Below are 27,146 nucleotides of genomic sequence, written 5' to 3'. Positions count from 1 at the left end.
TTTAAAAAAATAAACCAATGGTTATCAGAAAGGAGGTGGGGGTTGGGGGGACAGGTTACATAGGTGATGAGGATTAAGGAGTGCACTTGTGATGAGCACCAGGTGATGTATGGAACTGTCAAATCACTATATTGTACACCTGAAACTAACATTACACTGTATGGTAACTGGAATTTAAATAAAAGCTTTTAAAAAAATTAAAAAAAATAAAAGATAAGGATGGCTACCACCAAAAAAGCAGGAAAGAAGTGCTGATGAGGCTGTGGAGAATTAGACCCTGCACTGTTGGTGGGCATGAAAAATGATATAGTTGTTGTGTGAAACAGTAAAACATTTCCTTCCACAAAACTTGTTAAATACAATTACCATATAACCCAACAATTTTACTTCTGGGAATATACCAAAAAGAATTGAAAGCAGGGTCTTGAAAACATTTGTACACACATGTTCACAGCAGCATTATTCACAATAGCTAAAACATGGAAACAACCCAAGTGTCCATCAGTGGATGAATGGATAAGCAAAATGTAATATATACATACAATAAAATATTATTCAGCCTTAAAAAGGGAAGGAAAGGGGCACCTGGGTGGCTCAACTGGTTAAGGGTCCGACTCTTGATTCTGGCTCAGGTCATGATCTAAGGGTTCTAAGATTGGGCCCCTAGTCCGTGCTAGGCATGGAACCTGCTTAAGATTCCCTCTACCTCTCCCCCTCTCTCTCTGTCCCTCTACTGCTCCTGCTGGCCTGCATGAAGGCAAGTTTCCCAAATCACTATGTCACATGGAAAGAATGCAAAGTTATCTTAGGGATGACTCAGAACTATAAGGGGGATGGGGGAAGATCAGGAAAAAAACAAGGTACCTCTGTAAACTGTAAAACTCTCTAAAATTCACATTGGTGTAATTATAAAAATCATCTCAGTAAACCTCTCTCTCTAGACTAATTATTAGTTCTCAGGAATGGTTGTTTGAAACTGTTAGTTTGGGACCTATCAAAATATATTTTATATGCATATATCTGGACTGATCAATAGAGAAGTTATTACTTCCTGAGATAAAAATATTTTAATGTTTATTTATTTTTGAGAGAGAGCGAGCATGCAAGCATGCGCGTGGTCGGGGGAGGGGCAGAGAAAGAAGTGGGAAAGAGGTTCTGAAACAGGCTCCCTGCTGACAGCAGAGAGCCCAACACTGGGCTCAAAAACCTGTGAATCGTGAGATCAAGACCTGAGCCAAGTCAGGTGCTTAACCTGCCCCTATAGTTCTTTTTGCTAAATAATATTCTATTCAATAATAGTACATCTACCAAAAGAGGTAAATCTACTGTACAATTATAAATGACAGTGTAAGACCTGTACATTCCAATAAAATGCCACTATCTTTCCCTTACCTTGAATATTCTTTCATCACATGACTATTATCTTACAGACACTTATTTTTAAAAATCTAAAAATAAGGATAAATACCACAGAAAAGACTTACCATCATGGAAAGCCACTTGCACTAGAAGAGAACAGCAAGAAGAGAACAAAACATCCTGCAGCATTTTCCCAGCTGCTGCGAAAAAGTATTTTATCCTTTGATGATAAAAAGAGGTAAACTTATTAGAAGGAGTGTGTCAACAGTTTAAATTTTAGGAATGTCCCCATCTTATGATTATCAGAGATATTAACACTGAGGGGAGAGACCCCTGTATGAACATGAATGACTCTTGCACCATATGTAAAAAATATATATATTTGCGTCTTCTGGGCTCAAAAAGGAGGAAGTACAGCAGCAAAGAAAAACCTGATGTCTGCATGGGGGGGGGGGGGGGGGGGGGGACACCCAAGTGAATAAAAACCAAAAACCCAGACCTGCTTCAGCAAATACATTGGAAGAATAGCTAAATTAAGGACCAAAGGGAGAACTAAAAGACCTAAAATAAACGCCAGAGAACTTAATGTAACAAATTAAACAAACCTCAGTAGTTAGGAGGCACCTGGGTGGCTCAGTCAGTTGAGCATCCTAATCAGGTCATGATCCTGGGGGTCATGGAATGGAGCCCAAATCTGGCTCTATGCTGAGCGTGGGGCATGCTTAAGATATATTCTCTCTCTCTCTCTCCCTCCCTCCCTCCCTCCCTCCCTCCCTCTGCCCCTCTTCCCTGCTTGTTCCAGTATGTGTTGCACGCTCACACGCGAGCTCTCTCTCTTAAAACAAATTTCTAATGTAAATCTCCACACTTAATTTTAAAAAGATGCAGTTTAGAAATAAAGGAATGAAGAGAAGGAACTCCACCAGAGAATCAGTCTACACAGAAATGGTGAAGTATCACGCCTCTTTATTCATTCATATTCTGAAGCTACCAGAGAAGTAAAATGTCCTTCATTTGGCATGCACATATTTAAGATAACAGTCAAAGGATGATTTTACTCATCTTCAGAAAAGTTAGCATATAAATTTTAAACAATCCCCTAAAATTCTAGAAAGCAGAGTAGCCTGGATGAAATCTACTTAGCATCTCAATTTGAAAACACAAAAGAGGCTGTAAACAGGTTTAAACCTTTTCTAAAGAATCAAGGGCCTGGGGGGAGGATATGCTTGGGAACAAAATTACTCCCCAAATTTCAGAGACTTCACACAAGGTTTCTTTAGTGAGGAACTATGCCTTTTGATAGTTGAGGATTCCTGGTCAAAGCAGAAAAAGGAAAAACAAAAAATCAGGAAAGGGGTTTTCACTGCCTCTACAGTTACGCACGTAAGTGCTGCTCACATTTCACCGATAAACAGCTCACATGGCCCTTCTGACTAAGTACAGAAGTTGTGAAAAGAGGGGAGGAAGCACTAGTGTATCAATATAAAAGAAAAAGAAAAGCCAATGAAACCACACTAAAATTAAAAAAAAAAAAAAAAGGCTGTCAAGTCAAATTAGACATTATTTTTAAAAGATACACATAGTGGGGTGCCTGGGTGACTCAGTGAGCTAAGCATCTGACTCTTGATTTCTACTCAGATCATGATCTCACGGTTCATGGGTTCCAACTCTGTGTCAGGCTTACAGCTGACAGCACAGAGCCTGATTGGGATTCTCAAAATTAATAAATACACCTTAAAAAAATTATATATGTCAAAGTTCAGGTATTATGCTTCTTTTAGAACTGATGGACTTACACAATATCCAAGGAATGGCTGAAATTATCAGCCAAACGAAATTTGGACAATCTCTAAACAGCCAATTCATAGATAATTCAATGACAATCAATACTCTGCCTTACAGATTTATAAAAGATCCAAATAACTTGGTAGCAAAGACTCTGCTGTTAATACTTAGGAATACACCAGGGTGCCTAGGTGGTTCAGTCAGTTGAGCACCAAACTTCAGCTAAGGTCATGATCTCGTTCATGGTTCCTGGGTTTGAGTCCTGCATCGGTGCAGAGCCTGCTTCTGAGCCCCTGTCCCCCTCTCTCTCTGCACCTCCCCTGCTTGTGTTCTCTCTCAGAAATAAACTTTTAAAAATGAAAGAAAAAAACATTTAGGAATACATAGATACACAGATATTTCTAAATACCATGCACTTTATCACATCGACAAATACTCCATTGGAGGTACCAGTTCTGTACCATAAAGCATGGAAAATAAATTTTCATTTGACAATCTTAAGGGAGAGTACAGTATCAGTTAACCATACAACAAATTCAGTATAATCCCTATGGAACATGATTTTTGACATAACTACACTCTAATAAACCTATGAGATTAAATTGGTTACAAAACATTCTTAGCTAAACTAACTTATAATGGTTGTTAAACATTAAATCCCTGCCAAATTTGACAATTTTAACTTTATCATAAATAATTCGACTGCTTAAGTCTACTCAAAGTTTGTGGTGCCATCATTTTAAAGTCTATTTGCACCTGAGTGGGCTTCCAAATCACTAAGGAATTCTAGGAGATGCTAAAACATAGTTTAAGATTTTGCATTACTCAAAACTGTAATTCAATCTATAAAAAAAAAAAAGTCTTGGTGCACCTGGGTGGCTCACTTGGTGAAGTGACCAACTCTTGATTTCAGCTCACGTCATGATTTCGCAGTTTGTGGGTTCAAGCCTCATATCTGGCTCTGCGCTCAGTGCAAAGAGCCTGCTTGGGATTCTCTCCCCCCCCCCCCGCCCCTCCCCAGCTTGCACGCTCTCTCTCAAAAATAAATACTTTTAAAAAATAAATTTTTAGAAGTTATAAAGGAAGGAAATTTGAAGTAAATAATTTTGCAAGATTTGAAGCGTCTCCTGGGATTTTTAAGCAAGAGTTTAAACGGCTTCAAGTGGACAGAATTAATAAATTAACTTAGAAGTCAATAGAAGTATACTTTGTGTTGGAGGAAATAGGATTTTTAAAATAGAAAATATGTCTGGGAAGCCTCTCTAAAGAGGTCCTATTCAATTCTAGTAACACTTCCACAATTCTCACTTGTACTCTTAGTAAGTGGACCAAAACACACACACACACTTTGAGAAACATAGCATGCTAGGAAAACACCACCTTTACAGCCAGAAAGACTCAGATGAGACTTTCTTCCTGCCGTACGTATTTATTTACAAGCTATTTAACCTATGTCAGGTAATCTCTATAAGACTGTTTCCTGATCAGAGATACCCACCTCTCACTAGGTTCTGAGAGTTAAAAGGAAGACTGCATAGGCAAATTCTGTAGCAAGTAACAGAACTCAACAGCATCTTAAAAATCCTTTTCTTTGCTTGCCTGTCTTCCAAGATTTAAAAAAAGGGGGACAGAGGAATCCAGGAGGATGTAAGCCCTCAGAGGAATGTTAACAATGTGCTTGATGCAGTAATGAGCTAAATAAAGAACACGGTTTAGAATCTAGCCTAATAAATAGAACCTTTTGCATCATCTAACTCCATCTCCTCTTTCTAGCCCAGATAACTCCATTCTTAGGCCTCACATGCTTAATTCCAATACTGCACTCTTGATTACTTATCTGAAAGAACCTTCCTCTCTCACTACCCAAATCTTATCCACTGGATAGCTCGCCTATTACTCAAGCTTTCCCTAATAATTATTCACAATGCTATCCTCAATTCCCCTTTTCTCAAATTCCTGTATCACATAAACTAGCAAAATCATTTTGTTTTTAGCCACAATTCTCCTTAAAGTGGACTGTAAGATCCTTTACGTTGAGTATTATAGTACATTCTTTTATCATTCACAAGGGGAAACTCATTCTCAAAACTCACTAAATACCTATTGATTAAAAAGCCCAAGAATGGATTTACAGGAGAAATCCTTAGGAATGCTTTTGAAGGTACCAAGAGAGGAATTCCTAATTATATCAAATGATCAAAATGTAATATAAAAATAGATGTTGATACAGGGGAAAATGATAGAAATCAACAAATGAAGGGAAGAAACATTAAGAAGCCCATAAGGTATGCAGTGCCAACTCTAAAACAAGATAAATAGTATTTTTTAAGTCAGATTAAATATGATTATTAGCATTTACAGCTAAATTTAAATCTGAAGTTATGCTACATATTCTATCATCTGCAAGACAGAAAGTAATCCTTTATTACTGCACTTGGGCAAATATATCCACATAACTAACCATTACTCATTGTTCAAAGCTGGACAAAAAATAGACAAAAAAAGCTATGCAGTACTGCTACATAGCTTCCAATATTCTCAAACTCAAGATCCCTGACAATTACTTAACTGCTGAAAAAAACAGCTGAGACAGCCTCTCTCTAGAAGGGAACGTTACAGGTCATCTAGTCAAAAGCAGCCGTATACCCCAAGATACGCATTAGGTTTCGAGTACAGACCAAATGTCTGAATTTTTTTTTTAATTTTTTTTTTTTAACATTTATTTATTTTTGAGACAGACAGAGAGAGAGAGCATGAACAGGGGAGGGGCAGAGAAAAGAGGGAGACACAGAATGGGAAGCAGGCTCCAGGCTCTGAGCCATCAGCCCAGAGCCCGACGCGGGGCTCGAACTCACGGACCGCAAGATCGTGACCTGAGCCAAAGTCAGACGCCCAACCGACTGAGCCACCCAGGCGCCCCCAAATGCCTGAATTTTTAATAAGCACACTCAGTTACTCTAATTCAGTCAGGCATATGAGAAACAATGATCGATTCCAGTGGTTCTCAATGCTGTTTGCACACTGAAATTCTTTAAGGAGTTTTTCTTTTGGGGCACCTGGGTGGCTCAGTGGGTTGAGCATCCAACTCTTCGCTCAGGTCATGACTTCGCTCAGGTCATGATCTCAGTCTGTGAAACTAAGCCCTGCTGTGGGCTCCTTGCTGAGAGCTAGGATTCTCTCTTCTCACCCCCTCTCTCTGCCCCTCCACCACTGGCCCACGAGTGCTCGCTCGTTCTCGCTCTCTCTCTGTCACTCAAAATAAATAAACTTTAGAGATGCCTGGGTAGTTCAGTCTGTTGGACATCAGACTTTGGCTCCGGTCATGATCTCATGATTCATAAGTTCGTGAGTTCGAGCCCCGCATCGGGCTGTGCTCTCAGTGCAGAACCTGCTTCAGATCCTGTCTCCCTCCTCTCTCTCTGCCCTCCCTTGCTCAAGCTCTCTGTCAAAAATAAAACATTTAAAAAATAAACTTTTTTAAAAAAATGTTTGAAGGGGAACCTGAGTGGCTCAGTTCGCGAAGCCTCCAACTCATGATCTCCCGGTTTCTGAGACTGAGCCCTGCATGGGGCTTTGCACTGACAGTGGGGAGGCAGCTTGGGATTTTCTCTCTCCCTCTCTGCCCCTCCCCCACTCTCTCAAAAACAAACCGTAAGAAAAATGAAAAAACATTAAAAAAAAAAAATCCTTCTTAAAAAATGTTGAACATTTCTGTAATTTAACAAAAAGAAAAAAAATTTTTAAGTTTATTTATTTTTAGAGAGGGAGAGAGGAGTGAGCAGGGAAGGGACAGAGAGAGAAGGAAAGAGAGAATCTCAAGCAGGTTCTACACTGCCAACTTGGACAAGAGTGACCAGGGGCTGAAACCCACGAACCCTCAAATCATGACCTGAGCCAAAACCAACAGTCAGACATTTAACTGACTGAGCCACCCAGGCACTCCAGACGTTTTTGTTTTAGTCGTTAGACTGACCTAGAGTAACACACCATTTTTTAAATTTTCATGTTAGTCTGGCTAAACCCATCATCCAATTGGTTTCTAAAGTATTTTTTAATATCTACAATGTTTTGGTGAGAAAAAGGTATGTTGCTAAATGATATGTATGTTTCCATGAAAAAATGTAATACAGATGTGTACATCCACTCTTTTAGGAAACTTTCCATATTAACATCCATACGATCCAGATTTTTCTTAGTGATGTATCAATGGTGGAATTGGCAGCATTTTTCTTTATTGGTGTTATACAAAGTAATAATGTATGTCAAATCAATAGCATGTTGGGGTCTATAAAATGGAAGTATCTTCCTGTGTTTGTACGTGCATGGACACTTGAGCAAAGACAAAATTCTCGAAGTATATTCAAACCATTAACAATAACAATAATTACTTCTGGCAGTACAGAGAAGCTGTATCTATTTGACAGGGCTGTACTATTGGACTTTATAACATTTAATTTTAGCTTTTGTAATTAAAACAGACATGCGTTTCACATTTTAAGTAATGTTTAAAATATTTAAATACATGAGTTCTTGTAGTGAAAACATTATATGCACTGAGCATTCATGAACTCGTTGTACTGTAAAATGAAAAGCTCCTTTCAGAAAAGGATGGTACAGAAGCCAAAGGCCTCAGGTTTATTTACCTTTTTTTATAATGTTTATTTTTGAGGGAGGGAGAGAGGGCATGCAAGCAAGTGGAGGAGGAGTAAAGAGAGGAAGACACAGTATCCAAGGGAAGCTCCAGGCTCTGAGCAGTCAGCATAGAGCCGGGAGGAGGGGCTCGAACTCATGAACCATGAGATCATGACCTGAGCCAAAGTCAAACACTTAACTGACTGAGCCATGGGCACCCCAGGCTTGTTTACTTAGACCAGTAAATTCCACTCCTCAAAATCTCTCCTAAGCAAATAACCCAAATTACAGAAAATGCTACATTGAATGTAAGTATTTCATTGCAGTATTACTAGCAATATACTAGCCAAAAACGTTTGTTACTGGATGTTACACAGCCAATAAGAATATTTACAAAATAGTTCGTGATATAAGAAAAATGCCCATAATACAAAACTGTGCAAAACGAGATAAAAAGGTATATAAAAAACAGGCTCCGGGGGCGCCTGGGTGGCTCAGTCGGTTAAGCGGCCGACTTCGGCTCAGGTCATAATCTCGCGGTCCGTGAGTTCAAGCCCCGCGTCGGGCTCTGTGCTGACCGCTGAGAGCCTGGAGCCTATTTCAGATTCTGTGTCTCCCTCTTTCTCTGACCCTCCCCCGTTCATGCTCTGTCTCTGTCTCAAAAAAATAAATAAACGTTAAAAAAAAAACAAAAAAAAACAAAAAAAAACAGGCTCCTCGCTGGCTCAGCTGGAAGAACGTGCAACTCTTCATCTCAAGGTCTTGAGTTTGAGCTCCAGACTGGATGTACAGATTACTAAAAAAAAATTTTTTAAAGACATATATAAAAAAGATATATAAAAAAACAATGAAATAGTGAAACAAAACAAAATCTGCACAGAACACATCAGTTAATACAAGTTTTCTTCCCACCTTTGGTTTTTCAAATTTTCCACAAATATACATCTACACTGAAAAAAAATACAGAAAATATACTAGATAGAGGCTTTAGCTGGAAAATATCCAAGTTACTCAAGTCAATTTTAATGCACTTTAGCCAGCTACTATTTTTAGTAATGATTGTCCTCAATTCCTCTCTGCTTCACAAGTGTCAGTAAATTTAAGAAAACACTTTCAGATTTTTAAGCTTAAATACTTGATGTCAAATAAAAATAAGAGAAAAAAGTAATTTTAATTATTTAAATCACATCTTGATTAGTCAAATAAGTCTACTTGATAATCAATCAAGACTTGATGTGAAGACCTCTACAATAGGCCATTCTCTTAATCTAATTATCTTCAAAGTCATACAGAACTAAAATAAAATACACTGCTTTACATATTACTACTAGTATTCCAAAACTTTCAGCTTTTATTTTTTTTTTAATTTTTTTTTTCAACGTTTTTTATTTTTATTTTTGGGACAGAGAGACAGAGCATGAATGGGGGAGGGGCAGAGAGAGAGGGAGACACAGAATCGGAAACAGGCTCCAGGCTCCGAGCCATCAGCCCAGAGCCTGACGCGGGGCTCGAACCCACGGACCGCGAGATCGTGACCTGGCTGACAAAACTTTCAGCTTTTAAAAGCGTAGGAAAGAGGGGCGCCTGGGTGGCTCAGTCGGTTAAGCATCTGACTTCAGCTCAGGTCATGATCTCGCGGTCCGTGAGTTCGAGCCCCGCGTCAGGCTCTGCGCTGACAGCTCAGAGCCTGGAGCCTGTTTCAGATTCTGTGTCTCCCTCTCTCTCTGACCCTCCCCCATTAATACTGTCTCTATCTCAAAAATAAATAAACGTTAAAAAAAAAATTTTAAAGCATAGGAAAGAAAACTGGGTAACAATATTAATGCAGTCTGATAGACAAGAATAAAAAGTAAAGACAAAATGACTAAAGAAATGTTGGCAAATAACATTCTGAATGGAGGAAAACTAAATCAAGAAAGTCATAAGCAAGTTGTAGCAATGACGAATAAAAGACAAAGGCATAAAGGACCATGTTAATGGTTATCTGTTAACTGTCAGGAAGAGGAAAAACCAATTTAACAGCAAATAGTCTAGAGAAAAAAACCAACGTCTCCTGTGGCCATTCCCCAGTGCCCCCAAATTACATGCCTTACAAATCACACACTGAAAAGATACATAAAGAAAAAGAAAAGGGGCACCTGGGTGACTCAGTTGTTGAGCATCGACTCTTGATTTCTGCTCAGGTTACGATCCCAGGGTCGTGGGATCGAGCCCCGCGTCAGGCTCTGCACTCAACACGGAGCCTGTTTGGAATTCCCTCTGCCCCTCTCCCCATCTCGCTCTCTAAAACTGAAAAATAAAGAATAAAAAGAAAAAGAAAGAAAAAGGAAAATAGAGGGCCGTATTACTGTCTCATTAAGTTCCTACGGCTTCTTTCCTATCCAGCCCTTTATAAAGTGTTAGTCTAGCAAGAGGTTACAAACAGTAGTTATTTTTCTTATGCTCAGCATTGTTTTATTTGCTCTATTCCTTGATTAAATAACAGTTGAGGGCACCTGGGTGGTTCAGTCTGTTAAGCATCCGACTTCCTCTCAGGTCATGATCTCTCAGTTAGTGAGTTCAAGCCCCATATGAGCTCCCGTGCTGACAGCTTGGAGCCCGGAGCCTGCTTCAGATTCTGTCTCCCTCTCTCTCTGCTCCTCCCCTGCTTGCCTTCAGTCTCTCACTCTCAAAAACAAACATTAAAAAAAAATTTTTTTTTTTTTAAGTAACATTTGAACATGTTCAATGGCCATATTAAAAAGTAGAAGGTTGGTGGTGGTGCCTGGGTGGCTCAATCAGTTAAGCGTTCAACTTCGGCTCAGGTCATGATCTCATGGTTTGTGGGTTCAAGCCCTGCATCCGGCTGTGTGCTGACAGCTCAGAGCCTGGAGCCTGCTTCAGATTCTGGGTCTCCCTCTCTCTCTGCCCCTCCCCTACTCACACTCTCTCTCAAAAATAAATACTAAAAAAAAAAATTTTTTTTAAAGGTAGAAGGCTGAACAGTAAGTTAAGGGTTTGTTAGATTCCAAAGCTAGAAAGAAACAGAAGAATCTCACAATGAGGGAGGGGAAAGAGGGAGGATATCAGTTCTTTAAAATAAATACAGAATTATAAGAAAAATTCCACATTTATAAATGGGATTCTACTGGCTACAGGTGAGGAACATATTACTACCGTATAATCTAATAAATCCGAACATTTTCTTATAACTATATCAAGACCAATTCTCTTCTGGAAAGAAAAGTGAGCATAGTGGCCTTTTCCATTCTCTTCATTCAAACAACTAGCAAAAAAAAAAAAAAAAAAAAAAAAATGAGGGTGGGGGATAAATCCCAAGGCACCTAGCTGGCTCAATCAGTTAAGCATCCAATTCTTGGTTTCAGCTCAGGTTATGATCTCATGATACTTGAATGTGAACCCCTCATCTGGCTCCATGCTTACAGCACAGGGCCTGCTTGGGATTCTCTCTCTCTCTCTCTCTCTCTCTCTCACTCACTCACTCACTCACTCTCCCCCCTCTCTCTCCCCTTCCCCTGCTCGTGCTCTCTCAAGATAGTAAGAAAACTTTAAGAAAAAAATGTTTTAATAAAAAAAAGGGTAAATTCCACTCATTTTGTTTGAGGGAGGGGGAAAAGTTTGCCACCTTTCCTCCAAAATTTTCTAAATTTATCTGCAGTACCTATGTTGCACAGTTTCAGAAGTTATACTATCCAGTGACCCTTAAAATGCTGCATTAAAAGAACTGCAAACAGGGATGCCTGGGTGGCTCAGTCGGTTAAGTGTCCGACTTCAGATGAAGTCATGATCTCATGGTTCCTGGGTTCGAGCCCCTGCATCAGGTTCTGTGCTCAGGGCCTGGAGCCTGCTTCAGATTCTGTCTCCCTCTCTCTCTCTGCCCCTCCCCCGCTTGTGCTCTGTCTCTAAAATAAACATTAAAAACAAACAAACAAAAAGCTGCAAACAGCAAATTTGAATCAATTATTGAGAGAAAAAAAGACCTAGAAAATTAAAATAGGTAAAATCTATTTAAGTACGTACAAAAAGCAAAAACAACCTCAGAAAATATTCATGTACAATACCTCAGTAACCCTGGTACTTCCTTAAAACTTGATGCCTCTTTGGGTATATTAAGAGCTCACCTTCCAGACCTTCCAACCACCACTTAACTTAGGTTGTACCATATGAAATGATCATTTTTACAGGTGAAAAATGATTGAAATTGAGGTACAAACTGCCAATTATAAAATAAATAAGTCATGGGGCACCTGTGTGGCTCAGTTGATTTCTGCTCAGGTCATGAGTTCAGGGTCATGAAATCAAGCCCAGCGTCGGGCTCCTGTCCCTCCCTCTCCCTCTGTCTTTACTTTGCTTATATGCATGAGTATGCTCACTCTCTCAAATAAAAACAAAAAGGGGCGGGGGGGGGGGGGAGCCTGGGTGGCTCAGTCAGTTAAGCGTTTGACTTCGACTCAGGTCATGATCTCGCAGTTTGTGGGTTCAAGACCCATGTTGGGCTCTGTGCTGACAGCTCAGAGCCTGGAGCCTGCTTCGGATTCTGTGTCTCCCTCGCTCTCTGCCCCCCCCCCCCACTCTTGCTCTGTCTCTCAAATAAACATTTAAAAAAACTGTAAAATAAATAAGTCACAATGCTATAAAGTACACACAGCATAAGAAATATTGTCAATAATATAACTTGGTATGGTGACAAACTACACTTATTGTGGTGAGCACTGCACAATGTACAGATTTACTGAATCACAACGTTGTACACCCAAACTAGTATCCCATGCATGTTCACTATACTTCAACTAAAAATTGACTGAAATTGGCAATTTCATATAGTTCAACCTCATAATTCATTCAACACAAGCAGAAATATAAATGCAAATTTGTCCTCCCTGGGCTTGGACGTAGTTTGCGGTGACATGGCTACACGCACCAACAAAGTCGGAATTGTCAATAAACATGGGACATGTTATGGTGCCTCCCTCAGGAAAATGGTGAAGACTGAAATGAGCCAGCACATGGGGCGCCTGGGTGGCTCAGTTGGTTGAGCGTCCAACTCCGGCTTGGGCCATAATTTCACATTTGTGGGTTCAAGCCCCACATCAGGCTCTGTGCTGACAGCTTGAAGCCTGGAGCCTGCTTTGGATTCCTTGTCTCCCTCTCTTTCTCTGCCTTTCCCCTGCGTGCACTCTGTCTCTCTCTCAAAATATAAAAATAAAAAACATTAAAAAAAAAGGTTTGGGGAGGGGTGCCTGGGTGGCTCAGTCAGTTGAGCGCCTGTCAGTTGTGCTTCAGATTCTGTCTCTCCCTCTCTCTCTGCTCCTACCCCACTTGCACTCTGGTCTCTCAAAAATAAAATAAATTTTTTAAAAAGAAACAAGCCAGCACACAAGTACACTTGCTCCTTGTGTGGCAAAACCAAGATGAAAAGATGAGCTGTGGGGATCTGGCATTGTGGTTCCTGCCTGCAAACCATAGCGAGCGGGTGGTGCCTGGAACTACAACACCACGTCTGCTGTCACAGCAAAGTCAGTCATGAGAAGACTGAAGGAGCTGAAAGAAGCTCCACCATTTGAAACATTGCTAGCCTATAATAAATGGGGCAATTTATACAACAAAATTTAAATAAATAATTTATGTAGAAATGCAAATTTTGAAAATGGAAGTTTTCTATTCAATGAAATCAGTAGCTAAGATGGCTGGATCAAAAAACCAAAGTTGTAGATGTAATCTAGATCTGAATTTAGATTCATTTCCTAGCTCTCCATCCACTTGTCACAAGGCAAAGATTTTAAAAGTTGCAGGGGCGCCTGGGTGGCTCAGAAGCGTGCAACTCCAGCTCAGGTCAGGATCTCAGTTTGTGGGTTCGAGCCCTGCCTCAGGCTCTGTGTCGACAGCTCAGAGCCTGGAGCCTGCTTCCGATTCTGTCTCATTCTCTCTCTGCCCCTCCCCCACTCACTCTCTGTGTCTCAAAAATAAATAAATGCAAAAAACAAAAAAAAAATTTTTTTTTTAATGAGCTGCAGCCTCAGAGGCCCCAGCTGAGCTTCTGACTTCAGCTCAGGTCGTGATCTCACAGTTTGTGAGTTCGAGCCCTGTATCGGGGTCTCTGCTGTCAGCATGGAAGCCGGCCTCCAATCCCCTGTTCCCCTCTCTCTGCCCCTCCCTGCTTGCACTCACTCTCCTCAAAAGTAAACATTTAAATATATATAACAAATAAATAAATCAACAAAATAAGTAGTTTCAGCCTGCAAATTCATTAAATAACTTTCAGAAAAGAAATCTCTCAGGGTGCCTGGGTGGCTCAGTTGGTTGAGTGTCACACTCTTGATTCTGGCTCGGCTTGTGATCCCAGCCAGGGTCGTGGGATCAATCCCCAAGTCGGGCTCCACACTATCTGTGGAGCCTGCTTAAGATTTCCTCTCGGGGTGTCTGGGGTGGCTCAGTCAGTTAAGCGTCCAACTTGGATTTCAGCTCAGAACAGGATCTCCTAGCTTGTGAGATCGCCCCTTATTGGGCTCTGCAGACAGCAGGAAGCTGGCTAGGGATGCTCTCTGCCCCTCCCCCCACTCACTGTCACTCTCACAGACACACACATGTGCTCTCTCTCTCTCTCTCTCTCTCCCTCAAAATAAATAATACACTAAAAAAGGTTAAAAAAAAGAAAGAAAAGACTCACTCTCTCCCCACTAGCTCGCACACATACTCTCATAAATACTAAAAAAATAAAATAAAATAAAATCTCTCATTATACAGATGATAAAAACAGGCCTTGAAAGTAACCATGTCTCAAGAGAGTGATCCACATAAAATCTGAACGTAACAAACCTCCCCCTAAATTTAATGACTTCTTGTCCAGTGCTTGTTCTACTATCTCTTGTTGCCTCTCCACTGGAAAATATACTCGACCTCCACACCCCTGTCTCCTTCATATGAAAGAAAATGCTAGGGGCGCCCAGGGTGGCTCAGAAAAGTTAAGCATCCAACTCTTGGTTTCTGCTCAGGTCATAATCTCACAACTAGTGGGTTTGGGCCCAACATCAGGCTCTGCACTGGCAGCTTGGGGCCTGCTTGGGATTATCCCTCTTTCTCTCTGCCCCTCCCCAACTCACGCGCAGGCACTCTCAAAATTAAACAAACTTTTTTTTTTTTTTTTTTTAATTTTTTACAAACGGGCGCCTGGGTGGCTCAGTCAGTTGGATGTCCAACTCTTGATCTCAGCTCAGGTCATGATCTCACGGTTCGTGGGTTTAAGTCCCACTTTGGGAGAGCCTGCGTGGGATTCTGTCTCTCCCTCTCTCTCTGCCCCTCCCCACTCTCCCTCTCAAAAGAAAAAAATGCTAAACAGAGAAATTAAGTCAAAAGACTCTTCAAAGGAACTTCTAAGTTACAAAATTAAAATCTATGGAACAGAAATAAGAGCTTCAAGGAGACTGGACTAATGTTTACATACAAGCACAGAAGCTATCAGCCTGGGAGTGCAACATCCGTCCCAGTGATGTTACCTATTTACTGCCACCTTTCCTAATGTTCTTAATCCTTACCTGTAAAATAAGTGGCGTATCTACTTTGCAGGGGTTTTTTTTTTGAGGATTGAGAGAAATAATAAGTACCTGGCATAATTAATAGATGTTATTAGAGAATTTTATTATCACAGAGTCAATGAAAACTTTTTAAAGCTTTTCAGTTTGTTAGCACTACTTGACCATAGCAGTCAATAAAGTACATTTGTAGTTTTCTAGTCCTTGATACAGGACAGGGACCAGCAATAGGTATGGTGCCTTTATTAAACATCACTGTTGTTACTAATTCAAATTAACTCAATTACACATACTAACAGAAGAAATAATTCTAAAAACGTTTATACATTCACTGCAATATAAACTCCTTGAAGAGACCCTTTGTCTATTTTGTTTAATGATGAATCCCAAGTGTCTAGAACAGTGCCTGGTACATAGTTGGATCTCATTATGTATTTGTCAAATGCCTTTGGAACTTACTTTTAACACTCTGAATACTAAGGCTTTCAAAACACAATAATCTTGGCATTCAAGTACAATTTTTTTCTTCTTGTACCAGCCTAAAGAGAAGCACCTCTCACTCCAGAATTAACTCCTATCTTCCCTAGAAACAGGCAAAAAAAAAAAAATCTTGTGTAAGCCTTCTGAAGAACTTTAAAACGTTCCCAACTAGCTTCTGTTAGGTAGAAACAGGACAGCTTTGGGGTGCCTGGGTAGCACAGTGTGTTAAGCGTCAGGACCCCTGGTCTCAGCTCGGATCATGATCTCACTGAGCCCAGCACTGGGCTCTGCACCGCTGGCACGGAGCCTGCTTGGGATTCTCTCTTCTCTGCCCCTTCCTCACTTGTGCGTTTTCTCTCTCTCTCTCTCAAAATAAATTAACTTAAAAAAATTTTTTTTTTTTAAACAGGACAACCTTCTACCCAGATTCTACAATTTTGACTGCAAAGAAGTACCACTCTCATTAGTCTCACGATTGGGGGAAATGGGAAATTCCCTCTGACTCCATCAAAACAGGAGTTTTCTCTTCCAAGAGTTTAAGAGGATATCCCCTCAGGCAGCCAAAAATGTTAAGCCTTGGTAGAATCAAAAAGATGAGGTGCAGAGAAAACAGAGGTAGAAAATAAGAGATTTAAAAAGAAAAGGGGCGCCTGGGTGGCTCAGTTGGTTAAGCGTCCGACTTCGGCTCAGGTCACGATCTCACAGTCTGTGAGTTCGAGCCCCGCGTCGGGCTCTGTGCTGACAGCTCAGAGCCTGGAGCCTGCTTCAGATTCTGTGTCTCCCTCTCTCTCTGCCCCTTCCCCGCTCATGCTCTGTCTCTCTCTGTCTCAAACATAAATAAAAACATTAAAAAAAAAAAAAAAGAAAAGAAAAGAGAGGGGTGCCTGGGTAGCTCAGTCGGTTAAGCATTCAACTTCAGCTCAGGTCATGATCCCACAAGTTCGTGAGTTCGAGCCCCACATCAGGCTCTGTGCTGACAGCTCAGAGCCTGAAGCCTGCTTCAAATTCTATGTCTCCCTCTCTCTCTGCTCCTCCCCCACTCATGCTCTGTCTCTCTTTCAAAAATAAATAAAAACATTAAAAAAAATTTTTTTAAATAAAAAGAAAAGAGATTGGCAAGATAAGCGACCTAAGACACTGACATATGGGGAAAAAAGGAAAAAAAAGGTCAAGGTCTAAATCTTTTGTCATGTTTTTGCAGAATTAGAAGACACATTTGTTTTAGAATACATCAGGGGAAAAAAGCACCAAAAATAACCCTTGTACTGATACAGCTTAAAAGAAAGGTTACACCAAATTTATTACTAATTTCACTTATTCTTCTAAGTCTCTGAACAGCCAAGAAACCTTCACCAAAATTTCAGCAGTTTTAAAGCTGTGAAACCTATTCTGCAGATTTTGTATTAATGAATTCCTTTTGCAAATTCTAAAAACAAAGTCATAACTGGGGCACCTGGGTGGCTCAGTTGGTTAAGCGTCCAACTCTTGATTTCGGCTTAGGTCATGATCTCAGGGCTCATAAGTTTGAGCCCTCTGTGCTGACAGCGTGAAGCCTGCTTGGAATTCTCTCAGCCCCTCCCCCACTCACACACACATGGGCTCTCTCTCAAAATACACATTTAAAAAAATAAAATCATAACTGTCAGTGATATTTCGTAGTCAAAGAACACACAGTGTTTTGAAATTTTCATGATATTCTTCTCATAAAGTTTTACTACTTAAAACAACACATTATAACAAATAAATACAATGACTAACCACCAAGGTACAAGTAGTATTAATTGGTAGCATTTTATTAATCAGAACCCATTCACTGCCCAAGGCTTACATTAAGCCTTTAGAATCACATTTCACAAAACTGGTTATAGGTAGTATACACACTATATGTACCTACTATAGATAGTATCAGTATGTTCCTAGTGAGTAATCTTGAGACTGCTAGCAAAAATATTTTAATCCTAAATTATATTTTTATTCTATGGAATCTTTCATTCCAGATCTACCTACAACAGGTGTTTTATTTGTCAGAGAGACATGAACATTCTCTTGAATATTAACCTGGAATTAGTATCAAAGGAACTACAGACCAGCTCAACATGGCCAAATTATGTATTATATTGCTTCAGAATAATTTGGACAACCTTCACTTTTAGGATATGCAAATGTTCAGATTTGAGTTACAATTAAGGATTTTCAGAACTAATTTCTCTTTATGCAAATGTAACTTAGAGACTAACACCACAAGAGTACACTTGCTAGGAAAAACTCAAGAGATAATTCATCTTATAATATGACCACAGTATACCCACAGCAAAATTTTACTTCATCTTTCACACCGGAAAACAGGAATACTCTGCCCTTTAATGAACCCACAATTTCATAACCCTGTAAATTAGCAGGCAAGGCAAGTAATCATTAATTGCCCTTCTACAGACAAGGAATGCAAGGGTTCCAAGGCCTTTGCACTATACCACATCTGCCAAAATATGAAAATAGTCATAAATTTCAATGCAACGTGTCTCTTTGAAATTTCACAAATGAACGTTAAACATATTTCATATTGCTTTAGCTGGATAAAATCCTGACCTGATCACAAATCAAGCTTACCAATGACAGATCTGCCCAGCTATTGTGCTAAATCGTTGGAAGAAGGGCTACAAATTGAAGATTAAATTTAAAACAAGATAAACCAGGATCATGGTCATGTTTTCTAAACTAAACAATTCAGTGTTCTAAACAGAATGGTCATAACAAGGTATGGGGTTAGACTATAGAAGCGTACTTGGGGAAAATCTTCCAAGCTTAGGACAGACACTGCTACTAACACCTAAGTCAAGTATTTTTAAAGACTTTTTTAATGTTTTTTTTTTTGGGGGGGGGGAGGAAGAGGGAGATGGAGAGACAGAGAACAAGCGGGGGGGGGGGGGGGGGTGAGAGGGGGCAGAGAGAGACAGACAGAGAGACAGAGGATCCAAAGCAGGTTCTGAGCTGACACAAACTGACATCATGACCTGAGCTTAACCACTGCATTCATCAAAAACACAGATCTACTCAAGACAGACAGACAGACATAAAACTAACATATTTGGCTTTGACACTATCAGTCAGGTCCACCGGTTGGTGGTTTGTATGAATCTAAATGAGATGAGTAAGAACAAATGGTCTTAAGTACAATAACCGTAAGGCAAGTTTGCATCTCCGAACAATCCTAGTTTATGCTTACGGTCTTAGCACTATTATGAATTGCTACCCCTTCGTTTCAAGGTATCCTGATTTGAATGATAAATTATGATGGCCCTTTAATTATTATGGCAGTTATTATGACCCAATTATTATGTAGTCTAACATGAATATTTAGTTAATGAGTTCAAACCACAGAATTATGTTGGCAAACCAATTTGCTGTTAACTGACCATTTCAGAAACAGTATAACTTTTTGCTACTGTTCCTCACTACCCCTTAATGGATTCTGTATGACAGCTCTCTAGGCTAGTATCTGGAACATTTGCAAATCATTTGTCAACCTCTCCCCCTCCTAAAAGTGTTATGACTAAATCATTAACTTAAAGGCTGCATCCATCAAGACAAAAGGGGGGGGGGGGGGTTGGACAGAGGTTTTAAATAAAAGCAATTTGCAGAAATGCCTGGCCATACCCCAGCAGACTCTACAAACCGAGGAAACCAAGGAAACCGTATGCAAACACAAATTTTGAGATTACCTAAAATCCCTCATTCTAACTTCATTCACTGTGCCTTAAAATGAGATTTTTTTTAAGTTTATTAATTTTTTTTTAACAATCTCTCCACCCAATGTGGGGCTCAAACTCATGACCCCAAGATCAAGAATCGCACACTATGGGGCACCTGCATGGCTTACTGGGTTAAGCGTTTAAGAATCCAACTTCGGCTCAGGTCACGATCTCACGGTTTGTGGGTTCGAGCCCCATGTCGGGCTCTGTGCTGACAGCTCAGAGACTGGGGCCTGCTTCAGATTCTGTGTCTCCCTCTCCCTCAAAAATAAATAAACGTTGGGGAGCCTGGGTGGCTCAGTCAGTTAAGCGACCCACTTCAGCTCAGGTCATGATCTCCCGATTCGTGGGTTAGAGCTCCATATCGGGCTCTGTGCTGACAGCTCAGAGCCAGAAGCCTGCTTCAGATTCTGTGTCTCCCTCTCTCTGCTCCTCCCTCTCTCTCAAAAATAAACATTAAAAAATATTTTTAATAAGTAAATGTTAAAAAAAATTAAAGAGGGGCGCCTGGGTGGCTCAGTCGGTTGAACATCCGACTTCGGCTCAGGTCATGATCTCGCGGTCTGTGAGTCTGAGCCCCGCGTCGGGCTCTGTGCTGACAGCTCGGAGCCTGGAGCCTGCTTCGGATTCTGTGTCTCCCTCTCTCTCTGACCCTCCTCCACTCACACCCTGTCTCTCTCTCTCCTTCAAAAATAAATAAACATTAAAAAAAAAAATTAAAGAATCGCACGCTTTTCGGACTGAGCCAGGGAGGTGTCCTAAGATGGAATTGTTTTGAAAACACGAGGTTTCTTTAGAAAAGCATGAAGATGTTTTATCTACTATTTATGACAGATACAAGTCAAGCACCAAGACACATTATTTGAACTACTAAAAAAGTAAGTATACAGCATTCCCAGCTTACTACCTTAATTAGTTACACACAGGTCTCTTTTGTGGCTTAGAAGTGGCTTAGAAGAAATGAGAGTACTGGTCTAAAGATCAGCAGACAAGTTCTGGCTTTGCCATTTACTAGCCAACCAGTCATGTGGTAGGAAAAAAAAAAAAAAAACATTGAATCTCAAATTCACTTTCCTGAACCATAAAATGGAAGCAACATTATCTAGTTCACTGATACATGATATAAGTAAAAAAGTTTGTGAAAGAAGTTTGTGAAATGTGAAATTCTAGATAAATGTGTTCTATAAAGTCTAAAAGTTTAACCTTTACCTTACTCCTGTCATTGCTGTTTAAATACACACTCGTCTTAAATATAAAGTAAAAAAAAAAAAAAAAAATTGCTGCAAAATCAGCCTTACAGCCTTCTTTTTTAAAAATTCTGCTTTGGGTTAGGGGCGCCCGGGTGGCTCAGATGAGCGTCTGACTTCGGCGCAGGTCATGATCTCACGTTTCATGGGTTTGAGCCCAGAGTCGGGCTCTGTGCTGACAGCTCGGAGACCGGAGCCTGCTTCACATTGTGTCTCCCCCTCTCTCTGCCCCTCCCCTGTTCACGCTCTGTCTCTCTCTGTCTCTCAATAATAAATAAACGTTAAAAAAAAAATGCTTTGGGTGGCTCAGTCGGCTAAGCATCTGACTTCAGCTCAGGTCATGATCTCGGAGTTCGTGAGTTTGGCCCCCCACAGAGTCTGGAGCTTGCTTCCGATTCTGTGTCTGCCCCATCACTGCTCATGCTCGCGCTCTCTCAAAAAAAATAAAATAAATAAAATAAAATTTATTATTATTTTTTTTTTTTTGAATTATGCTTTTGGGGGCACCTCAGTGGCTCAGTCAGTTAAGCATCCCTCTTCGGCTGAGGTCATGATGTGGCTTCTCATGAGTTCCAGTGCCCCATCAGGCTCTAAGCTGACAACTCGGAGACCCGTCTCCCTCTCTGTCTCTGCCCCTCCCCCGGTCACACTCTCTCTCCCAAAAGTAAATAAACATTTAAAAAATTAAAATAAATAAATAAATAAATAAATCACCAAAACTTTCAAAAAAATTATGCTTTTGGGGCATCTGGGTGGCTCAATGGGTTAAGCGTCTGACTTCAGTTCAGGTCATGATCTCGCAGTTTGTGAATTCGAGCCCCACACTGGGCTGTCACCACAGAGCCTGCTTCAGATCCTCTGTTCCCCCCCACCCCTCCCCCACTCGTTCTCTATCAAAATAAATAAACTTTAAAAAATGAAAAAAAAAAGTTTTTTTAATTATGCTTTCAGGGGTACCTGGGTGGCTCAGTTGGGTTAAGTGTCCAACTCTTGATAACAGCTCAGGTCACGATCTCACGGTTTCCTGAGCTCAAGCTCCATGTCAGGCTCTGTGCTAAGCCTGCTTAGGAATCTGTCTCTCCCTTTCTCTGCATCCGTGCTCTCTCAAAATAAATAAATTTTAAGAAAATAAAAATAGGGGCGCCTGGATGGCTCAGTTGGTTAAGCGTCCAACTTCGGCTCAGGTCATCATCTCAGTCCGTGAGTTCGAGCCCCGCATCAAGATCTGTGCTGCTATCAGTTCAGAGCCTGGAGCTTGCTTCGGATTCTGTGTCTCCCCCTCTCTCTGCCCCTCCCCCATTCACGCTCTGTCTCTGTGTCTCAAAAAATGAATAAACATTAAAAAAAATTTTTTTAAAGAAAATAAAAATAAATAAAAATAATGTTCTCAGATCATCTTCTTAAAGTATTGGTAACTCATTTATAAAATTAGATACATTAAATTACCAGACTGAAATTTCACTTTCTATATTTCACTTGCTATATATACCAGGTTAAAGTCTAGGAGTGTTTTAAATGTTTCATATTCCTTTGAACAAGCTTATTAGACAATTATGAAAACTCTGCTTGTTTGCACAGACTCTCAACGTGTTTGTTTGTACTTACTGAATCCAAATTTTGCTCAGATTATGTGTTCTAGACCATACTAGAATTCAAATTGAGACCTTTTCAAATAAAGGTGAAAAGGATGCCTAGGAATGTCCGCAATAGTAAGAATTTACTCCCATCATCTCAAATTACAATGATTTCATTATATTCCATAGTTTGGGAAGCCAACAAAATAAACTGAAATTTGCCCACTGTGCACAATACTGTACAAAAGCCTAAAGTAGGGGTGCCTGGCTGGTTCAGTTGGTGGAGCATGCGACTCTTGATCTTGGGGTCATGAATTCCTGCCCCATGTGGGGTGTACAGTTTACTTAAACAAGAAAGTATTTTAAATGTTAAAGTAAACACAAAAGAGCATCCGATTTAATTAAATATGAAGGCTAGGGCACCTGGGTGGCTCAGTCAGTTAAGCATCTGACTTAGGCTCAGGTCATCTCATGGTCTGTGAGTTCAAGCCCCTAGCTGGCTGGACTCTGTGAAGACAGCTGGGAACCTGGAGCCTGCTTCAGATTCTGTGTCTCCCCCCCTCTCTCTGCCCCTCCCCCGCCTGGAGCCTGCTTCAGATTCTGTATCCCCCCCCCACCCCTCCCCATTTGGGCTCTTGCTCACTCTTGAAAATAAACATTCAAAAAAAATTTTTTTTAATGTTTATTTATTTTTGAGACAGGGAGAGATAGCATGAACAGGGGAGGGGCAGAGAGAGAAGACGACACAGAATCTGAAGCAGGCTCCAGGCTCTGAGCTGTCAGCACAGAGCTCGATGCGGGGCTCGAACTCACAAACCGTGAGATCACGACCTGAGCCGAAGTCGGAGGCTCAACCGACTGAGCCACCCAGGCGCCCCACAAAAAAAAAAAAAAAAAAAAATTTTTTTGTTTTAAAATTAAGGCTAAAGGTTACCTGTAGAAGGGATTTTTTTTAATTGCGTTATCCAACTCTGCTTATATTTAGGCAGGGGGAAAAAAACATTCAATAAAGTTAACTCCCATTAACTGAAATAGCAATAATAAAAATTATTATTGCCCTACATAGAATTGATAGTAACCTGCTTTAAACTCGTTACTAAAGTTACTCTTTATCCGTTTTTCTCTCCCTAACATCTATTAAGGAGTTTATTCACAACATGTTCCCACCTTCACTGACTATAGAATAAGCTAGAGATGAGGCTCTGGTATTTTAAAAAGGACTGCGCTCAAGTAAATAACTCAGAATAGATGCATTCATTCACACAGAGAATGAATCACAAGTGACCATCTAAACTTTACCCCTACCCCACAAGGAGCCAATCATCACAGGGAAAAGGTAAGAAAGGACAAAACCAGCAACTACCCCACAAACCCAATGTACTTTATGCTGACCCCTCTACTCTGAAAAATGTGAAAAGCACTTTTTCCGCTTTTATTTTTCCTTTTCTGTACTACTGTGGTTTGTGTATATGGGAATGCTAAGACTTGGTTCAGAAATGCTTAAAGGTAACAGGCTTGCTTAAAACTGCTACAAATGTTAGAAAACCTATGTCTTAGACTACTAAGTGATGCCGCTAGATTTAATCTCCAAGGTGAACACTCCTACCCCAAACTTCAATATTTCCTATCTGCAACCGCCAAGTGTCCTTTTCCTGAACACAGCTTAGCTCTTCCTCCAGTACCATTAAATAATCCATATAAATTGATTCCAATTCCCCAGAATATAATTAAATGATGCTACAAAAAAGTATTACGTTCAACAGAGTATGCAACATAACAGATACTGCAGGAACCAGAAAAGCCAGTATTTACTTCCAACCCAAAAACAAATCATTTAAATGCACTCTTCTTCTACTCCCCACACCACATATTGTTCAGTGACTAAAACTATGAGGAATTTTTGTCACCACAAAACTGAATTATTGCACTCAACAAAGGAGTGGACACAGGTAGAGGCTACTTCCTGATGACTGCTTTCCTCTTCTTCCCAATGAATTCCTCCCTATCTTGTGCCCAGCAGTCACAGGAGTTCCTTCCCACCTGGTAGATCCTATTTCCTTCCCCCTTTATATCCTGAAGGAGACACTTAACGTTTAAATAACTTAATGAAGTGGCTCTCTCTAGATAACACTATGTTCAATAACCAACAGGGCTTTGGTTAAAACTCCTCACCACCCAGCTCCAATATTATCACTAAACCATCACTTGCTTGGAAGCTACAATCATGAGCTTCCAAAATCAGTTTTAAAACAAATTAAAAACAAAAAGCTTCTTCCACACCCTTTTTGGTTTTGGCAAAACCTAAATCCTAACTTGAGAATTTGAGCCTAAATCCTTACAGACCAGAGAGCATTCAAATACAATTTCAAGTTTCCCCCCAAGGACACTAATAGATTGAGAGGAACCTATCTGGTGCCTAAGGGGGATGAAGAAAAACTTCCACAAGGAGCACACCTACATTGTTTCACTTTTAAACAAGGAAATAAAGACAAATCTGACCTTGAGCTGTACTTCCCCATCTTATTTCCCTCTCCCTCCCAACAAAAACCTTGTTCAATACAAATAGGTATGTAAGAATTTATGAAATGCAATTGGAGTTCCTGACCTTTTCTAATTTTCAAATTCTTGAATCCTAATATATGATGATATACTGAGACTACCCCTGAGGCTATTCACATGACCAACCTGGCATTCAAGGAAAGCATGGGCCCTACATAACATTTTGAAAAATAAGTGGCTTCAGTAATTATGAAAAAATCTGAAGATCAATGGTTGTTTCCAACCTTGTCTCACCCCTGAACAGAATTAAAACCACAGAAACCACATATAAGGTTTTTTGTTTTTATAATACTACAGGTTTAACGGATGTGGGGTAATTCAAGTTACCTAGGTCCAAAATGGAGGAGGTAAGGGCAATTTTAAAGAGCAGCACCCTTTGACGACTAAACAGACACAATGGACATTTCGATCAAGTTCTAAAAAAATGACTCAAGAACCTTTAGGGGCAAAGGAGCAATGAACAAAGAACTGTTCAAATCTGTACACAAAGCCATTTCTTTAAAATAGAAAAGAGAAAATACGATCTGCTGGGATGCCCTATGTTCAAAATCCAATAACCAAACCCTCAGCTGAGGGCTTCGGGTAGGTTACGACCTCCCCATTAAATACAAACACGCATTCCAAGCCGGGGGAGTCAACCAAAATACAGTTATTAAACGTTATTTGAAATAACTTTATTTTCCAACAGGTCTTTTCGTTTGTCATAATGGTAACTGTAAACAGTAAAGTCATCATTTTTACAAACTGGTAAACTGAGGCACGGGCATTTAAAGGACTAAGAATCATGGTCTCCTTATTTCCTGTTCAATGCTTTATCCACCAGAACCTGCCCCCCCCCCGCCGTCCCCAGCTAACGATGCCAGAAAATGATTACAGGAACTTGCGAGCTCTCCAGGATAAGTCCGAGGAAAGGGACCGTGAGCGAGGTTTTTCTAGACCTCCCCAGAAGAAAGCAAGGTTGATTGAACGTAAAGTCTAAAAATCACTCAATACAAGGTGTGCCGGCCTACGGAAAGGAAATCCGATCGCAGCATCTCGGCTGGCCTCCGCTCAAGGATGAACTGCAGTGATTCCCACTCTGTCCTTCCCCACCCCTCACCCAAGACGGCCCTCCACCACAAACCCAAAGCCCTCCGCTCGCAAGGATTCTCCTTTGTGAGACTCCACAGCCGCCGCCCCACATTGGGCCTCCGGGGAAAAGCCACCGCCCCCACCCGCCATATTTCCCTCAAAGGCGCCCGCGCTGCAGCTCCTGGTGCCACTCTCCCCCATGTGACGGGTGTTTCTTCTCCCATCACCCCACCCAATTGTTCGCCACATCCCAAGATGGCCCAGAGGTTCCCCTGGGGATTGCTCGCGCGGAGACAGCACCCGCCATCTCCTCCCCCTCCCCCGCCCCGGGACTCGCCCTCCCCCCCCCAGCCGCCATTTTACAACCAACTCCTCCACCCTCTCGCCTCGGCCTCCAGGCCCGCGAGTGTCTGCAACTGAGGACGCCAAAGGGGTCAAATTCCTGGGCCTGGAGCCTCCCACCGCTCCGGGAGCCCACAGGCCATTTCCTGCTTCCCGAATCCACGTCCCCGGCCAGGTTCGGAGACGATGCCGCCATTTTGTCTCCTGCTCCCGGCCTCTGTGGGCGGCGGCAGAGGGTCCGAGAATTCCAGCCCCCCGTAACCCCCCCAACTCACCGTCGTATCGCTCAGCCTGCTCGGCCAGCTTCGCCTGGTACACCAGATCCTCCCGATCATCCATAGCGGCAGCGGCTCCGGCAGGGTCTGCGCGACGGATGGAAGCGGATAGTGTCTCCGACTCTCTCAGCCTCTCGCTCCGTGTCTGGGCAGCAAAAATGGCGGCGCCTCAATCCGGGACTTCCGCCTGCGCACGCGGACAACTGCTCAGCTCTATGGCAACCGCTCCCTGGCAACTGGCGCGGGGAGGGGGGGGGGGCGGGTCCAGGAGCTCAAAGCCCGAAGAGGCTGGAACCAGCCAGAAGCCCCTCCTCCGTGGGCTCCGCAGGCGTTGGAACGTTGAGGCGGGAACTGCGACGGCTGGGAGGGAGAACTATCCCGAGAGATTGAGGGAAGAGAGAGACAGCGCGGGGGAGGCCGCCTGGACGGCTCCTGAAGTGAGTGAGCGAGGGAGCCTGGGCTGTGACCTAAGGCCGACGCCTGGACGTGCGGGAAGAGAGCCAGAGGCTGTAACGGTTTTTATAATGGCAGGCCTTCCTCACTG

At 41.4% G+C, this 27,146-nt stretch overlaps 1 protein-coding gene across 2 annotated transcripts in view; it reads right to left on the bottom strand.

Moving 5' to 3' along the window:
* The window catches only part of YWHAE (tyrosine 3-monooxygenase/tryptophan 5-monooxygenase activation protein epsilon), a 54,115-nt gene extending 27,430 nt beyond the window's left edge, over window positions 1-26,685 (bottom strand). Inside the window, exons 1-2 of one of the 2 annotated variants that reach the window (XM_042967086.1) lie at window positions 26,603-26,685; window positions 1,485-1,579 (exon numbers count right to left, since the gene is read on the bottom strand). In XM_042967086.1, coding sequence (XP_042823020.1) covers window positions 1,485-1,548 — 64 coding nt within the window. In that variant the 5' untranslated portion in view covers window positions 1,549-1,579; window positions 26,603-26,685. The remainder of the gene's footprint in view (window positions 1-1,484; window positions 1,580-26,602) is intronic. The other variant, XM_042967084.1, reaches the window with a different exon arrangement.
* Between the last annotated feature and the right edge of the window lie 461 nt (window positions 26,686-27,146).

Source organism: Panthera tigris, chromosome E1, assembly GCF_018350195.1.
Source record: "Panthera tigris isolate Pti1 chromosome E1, P.tigris_Pti1_mat1.1, whole genome shotgun sequence".
NCBI classification, from domain to species: domain Eukaryota; kingdom Metazoa; phylum Chordata; class Mammalia; order Carnivora; family Felidae; genus Panthera; species Panthera tigris.
The sequence above is the reverse complement of the archived record's forward strand: the minus strand, read 5'-3'. Positions and strand labels throughout refer to the sequence as shown.